General features: G+C 42.6%; 1 protein-coding gene across 2 annotated transcripts; it reads left to right on the plus strand.

The window, feature by feature from the left end:
* Positions 1–249: 249 nt before the first annotated feature.
* Positions 250–5059, plus strand: LOC139573146 (acidic leucine-rich nuclear phosphoprotein 32 family member E-like). Of its 2 annotated transcripts, XM_071396286.1 has the most exons (7): positions 250–463; positions 1715–1864; positions 2094–2216; positions 2331–2490; positions 2606–2641; positions 2761–2870; positions 3273–5059. In XM_071396286.1, the coding sequence occupies exons 1-7, from the start codon at positions 410–412 to the stop codon at positions 3396–3398; spliced, it is 759 nt and encodes a 252-aa protein (XP_071252387.1). In that variant the 5' UTR covers positions 250–409; the 3' UTR covers positions 3399–5059. The 2 variants fall into 2 exon arrangements, with proteins under 2 accessions (XP_071252387.1, XP_071252388.1); XM_071396287.1 differs by lacking the exon at positions 2606–2641.
* The last annotated feature ends 384 nt before the right edge of the window (positions 5060–5443 follow it).

The raw sequence follows: 5443 nt of genomic DNA on the forward strand, positions 1-5443 counted from the left end.
ACAGCATTATATCAACTGTCGATACTTGATAATGGCGCCAATGAGAACAAAGAGGGGGCGTATCCTAAGTTTAAAAGTGAGGTATTTATCATCTCATTGGTTGACCTGTATTAAATGACAACGCAATCCTGACCAATTACAACTACCACCAAGCCATATTATGTAAATTAGGGCGGTCCCTGTTGAATGGCGCAATAGCTGGCCCAATAGCATGATTAAAAACAGAAAAACGTAATATTCATGTAGAAGAAGGCGTGTCTTAGAAAGGGGGTTGGGTGCGAGGTAACATGGTGGTTTGGTTATCGCCTATCAGCCATAGACAGAAGAAGGTTGGAGTTACTGAGCGCTTGAGTGGTCGGCTTTTTATTTTCATTTTTCCTTTGATTTTGTGCTTTCGTTTGTCTTCAAAATGGAGATGGAGAAGAGGATCAGTTTGGAGTTGAGGAACAAGACCCCAGCCGAGGTATAGTATTACGTCTTTATTTATTTATTTCCCAATGCATTTTGTGAAGGATGACGACTCAACCATGGTGGATGCGAAATGACGATGCTCGATACTCTTTAGCTTGCTAACTTATAGTATACAACTGGTGTGCCAACAAAATATCGGATAATAAATCACATATGGGTGGTTGCCACAAAGAGGATGCGATAGAAATCGATTAGAACTAAAATGGGATCAGAATCTTGATGGTGGCGCGACTTACTCTGACTGAGTTAGCGCTACCAAGGACATCAGCTAGCTAGCTACATGTAGCTAGCGCCAATGCTGGCTAGCTAGACTCCTAACCGGTAACGTTAGTTAGTTAATGGAGTTCAAGATTTCCCAACCCAAATAATGGCCATGTTAAGAATTATCAAAAACTATTGGTAGCCTACATGGACTTTAGTAGCCTAGCTAGTTAGCCAGCAATGCCCTATAATAAATTCTCCTTGGATTTACTAGCGTAGAGCCGACCAGCTCCACGAGTTGTTTTGAAGAACACAATGGAGTTGTTTGCGCATACTGAATAGAAGTGGCTTGTGTGAAAGTAGTGTTTATTTGGTCTTTTAAACAGCGAGTTAACTGAATTTGCGTTCTCCGCAATTACAAGGCTATCAATCACATAGGTACATATTGTAACTACCCATCTTTGGAATGCATTTCATGCAACCTATGCGCCCGCGTGGCGTTTTGCAAGGTAAAGTTGTGCAGAATGCCGCCCATCGTTGTGCGGGTAATTACTTTGTAGCCTTGCGTTCGTGCATCAAATGTTGCATCGGTTGATACGAAGTTGAAACTCGATGAAAGTGTTGGCCAATTGCTATACGCTGGGCCGTTGACTTTGTAAGGGGTATGAATAGTACATGATCAATTTAAACCTCACCAAGATACGTTACTTTATGGCTAGCTAACTACGTCCGCTAGTAGCTAGTGTTACTTTGTAACGTTAGTTAGCTATAGTTCCCGCGACAGTAACAATTAACGACTTCTCTGGCTGGTGATAGTGGCCGCGCGCACTCTGATCATGAGCTAACTTTAGTAACTTTAGTATGATGAGGGGGAGTTGCCGGCAGGAAGGATGTTGACATTCTCTAGCGTAGTTCAAAACGAATACTAGTATGCTACGTCATTTATTCATATTCTATATTTCTTGCACAATATAGCAACAAGTTCATAAAAACAAACTCAATGATTCTGTATCATTTACCAGTAATTCAAATTGTTCCACAGGTGGCTGAGCTGGTGGTGGACAACTGTAGGTCCAGTGATGGAGAGGTGGAAGGGCTGTCAGATGACTACAAAGAGCTGGAGTTCCTCAGCATGGTCAACGTGGGGCTCACCTCCCTGGCTAAGCTGCCCTCCCTGCCAAAACTGCTCAAGGTGAGCATCATCTTCGGTCCAAGATCCTATTTTGCCACTGGTCATGGAGAGGTTAAGATGGTTCACCCACATAAAAAATGTAATCCAAGTAAAAATCTATTCATCTATCTAGCCACATACTATAGTAGTCAAGTGGACATTAAGATATTAAGCATTTTTTTGTCTATGTACTATATAATACTTGTGAACGTAGTATTTTTTCAGATGAATCAATATCTGTCCTCTTCAGCTGGAGATCAGTGATAACATGATCGTTGGAGGTCTGGACCAGCTGTCTGAGAAGTGTCCCAACCTGACGTATCTCAACCTGAGCGGCAACAAGATCAAGGAGCTCAGCACTGTGAAGCCTCTGGTAAGGGAACCCCCATAAACACACCTGGTAGACCCAACAAAGTACTTTCCACTTAATGGATTCCAATCACAATCATTATTACAGAATCTTAACAGCATCACATTGTGATTGCAGAAAAACCTGAAGAACCTGAAGAGTTTGGACCTGTACAGCTGTGAGATCACTACTCTGGAGGACTACAGGGAGAGTGTCTTTGAGCTGCTGCCTCAGGTCAACTTCCTGGACGGCTATGACCACGAAGACAACGAGGTGCCAGACTCAGAGGCTGACGATGGTGAGCAACGACGGGGCTGGGAGGGAACGTGCTGAGGGTGGGAGGAAAGATTTGAGACGTGTGCCCTTGTCCTAGAGCATTACAAAGAATTAACCCAATGTTGTCCTCCCCACAGATGACAATGAAGGGCTAGACTCGGATGCTGATGATGGTGAGCAACACAGGGCTGGGAGGGGACGGACTGAGGAAAGGCTGGGAGGATAAACTTAAGACATGTGCCTTCGTCCTAGACCATTACAAAGAATTAACCCAATGTTGTCCTCCCCACAGATGACGAGCACACAGCCGGCCCCACCAGAGATGGGGACGATGACGAAGATGATGAGGGTTCCGAGGGCGAAGAGGTGGGACTGTCCTACCTGATGAAGGATGGCATTCAGGTAATCATTCATCAAACCCATGTGCAGCTAACAGTCTGTCTCTCTTAGAGGATACACACGAGACAGTGTATAGTCCAAGTCTCCTAGAGGATACACGCCAGATGTCAATTTACATTTATTTCCTGATTCTACACATTGACAGAAAGCTAGTGATTACCACCCAGAGTGGTGTTGACAGAAAGCGGATGTTTCAGATTTTCGGGGATGGAGTATTTTCAACCTATGTTCCGTTTCCCCTTAAAATAGAAGTAGGGACTCGGCTCAGCTATCTTTCTACACCTGCTACGTTAGGGGATTACCACGGCAACCTGCTGCTTTCTAGTCGTTGGTATGTTGGGTCTAAAATCCCTACAGGAAAAGAGAACTCCTAGTCATGTTGATTAAAATGTTCTCTGGCCCTAGGATGAGGAAGATGATGATGACTATGTTGAAGAGGAGGAGGAAGAGGATGGAGTAGGAGTCCAGGGAGAGAAACGGAAGAGGGATGCAGAGGACGAGGGAGATGACAGCGATGGAGATGACGACTAGCCTCTCCTGTAACAGAGCATGGGATCACAACTAGGCTAGAACAACAGGAACAGGAAATCTTTTTTTTTTTTGTATACCATAGATATTACTGTAGAATCTAAGTGTTTAATTTGTTTTGTACATGTTCCATACAAAAAGGAAAGCGGTTTAGAATTATAAAATGGAATGTGGTTTTGTAACATGACAGATGTGGGGAGGGGCTATTGCGTTCAGACAAGGTGATGATTAACTCTGGTGAGAAGTTGTAGTGGCCCATTTCAAGTCCATCTGGTTGTGATTGTCTCCTATGCCATGTTCTCCCAAGACTTTAGTTGTCAAGCGAAAAGCTCCAGGTGCTGTCTGGTTGGCTCATAGTAAGGTTTATATGGGAGGAGCTATAGGAGGACAGGCTCATTGTTCTGGCTAGACTGGAATCAATGGGACGATGTATATATTTTTTTATTTAAGATTTATTTAACTAGGCAAGTCAGTTAAAAACAAATTCTTATTTACAATGACGGCCAACCCCTAACCCGGACAATGCTGGGCCAATTGTGCGCTGCCCTATGGGACTCCCAATCATAGCCGGTTGTAATACAGCCTGGAATTGAACCAAGGTCTGTAGTTACGCCTCTGGCACTGAGATGCAGTGCCTTAGACCGCTGTGCCACTCGGGTATCAACCACATCAAACATATGGAAACCACACGTTTGGCTCGGTTCCATTCTAGCCGTTACAATCCTCATGTAGCTCCTCCCACCAGCCTCCACTGGTTTATATGTAGACACATGGCCAACGAGTAATGTTTAACAGTGACCCGGGCAGAAAGGAACCTTAGTAAGTCGGTATCCCCTCCTATCTGTTCACCTACACTATATGTACCCTACCCGCGCTCTATTGTAGGGATTGCTGACTGTTTCCTAAGTACTTTGTTTAGGACTTGGGATTTGATACCTTTTAAAGTTTGTCCGATCGCATTGTCATCAAGTCACTTTTAATTCCACAATCAAACAGCCGATTTGTAAGTTTTATTTTTAATGTATTGTGCTAGGGGTGCAGATGACTCTGGGCGATGTAGTTTTCAGCTCTCTGGGTAATGTAGTTTTCAGGTCTCTTACTATAGCTCTGATCGGCATCAAGGAAGCCCTAGAGGTGGGTTTAAAGAGCTAATTCGTATTCAGGCTACACAGAGTTAATTTTGGACCAGTTTAGTGACATTCTAAAGCTCAGGTGGACCCCATCTCTCAGAAGGACCTGGTGATAAACAGGAACACAGTTAATGGTCTCATCTGTCCTGACTCCAACTTGGTACCCTGGACTTCTGTCATATCCCAATGAAAAAAAACTTTTCTGTATCCTTTTTGTTTGGAGTTTTACTGTGCCAGAATTTTAACCTTGTATGACTATGTAAATAGACCTTTTATCTTTTCTATGTAGTATTTGCTTGTTTTATTTTTTATATTTTTTATTTTAAACATGCAATATCTCTGTCCTTTTTTTTTTATTTTTAATAAACACAAAGCACATGTCGGGATGTAAAGCTTCAGATCCTGATGCGCAACATAGTATTTTTTTTGGGGGGGGGCCTCAGCTGTTGAGAAAGTCATGTTTTGGAATTGATGTTAATTAATTTTCTGACGTCTTTTTACATTAAAAAAATAAATTCTGTTAATTCTTATGTTTTCACTTTTTCCCGTCGAGTTATTTAACGGGCGTAGTACTAACTTTGACCCTCCAGATGAATAAGTGTTTCTGGTCACGGGTCAGTTGTATTCTGATATCTAATGGATGTGTAACCCATCAGTAGGTCTGAACTCTGAAGAGAGGACAGTTGAGGACGTGAACCAGGTGGTGGTGCTATAGCCCGTAGTTTAACATTGAAAGCCCAGAAACCTCAATCCAGGCAACATTCAGCTCTGTCACTTCATTATGTTTTGCATTGGATTTGGGTTCTGAATGAAACCTAAAAGCCCCAAATAAGTAAAAAAAAAAATAAAAAATAAACTAGCTAGCCGTAATTTTATTCAGATCATTTTCTTTTGTTGAATTACATTTTTTTTAGGTTC

This window comes from Salvelinus alpinus, chromosome 4 (assembly GCF_045679555.1).
Source record: "Salvelinus alpinus chromosome 4, SLU_Salpinus.1, whole genome shotgun sequence".
In the NCBI taxonomy this organism is placed as follows: domain Eukaryota; kingdom Metazoa; phylum Chordata; class Actinopteri; order Salmoniformes; family Salmonidae; genus Salvelinus; species Salvelinus alpinus.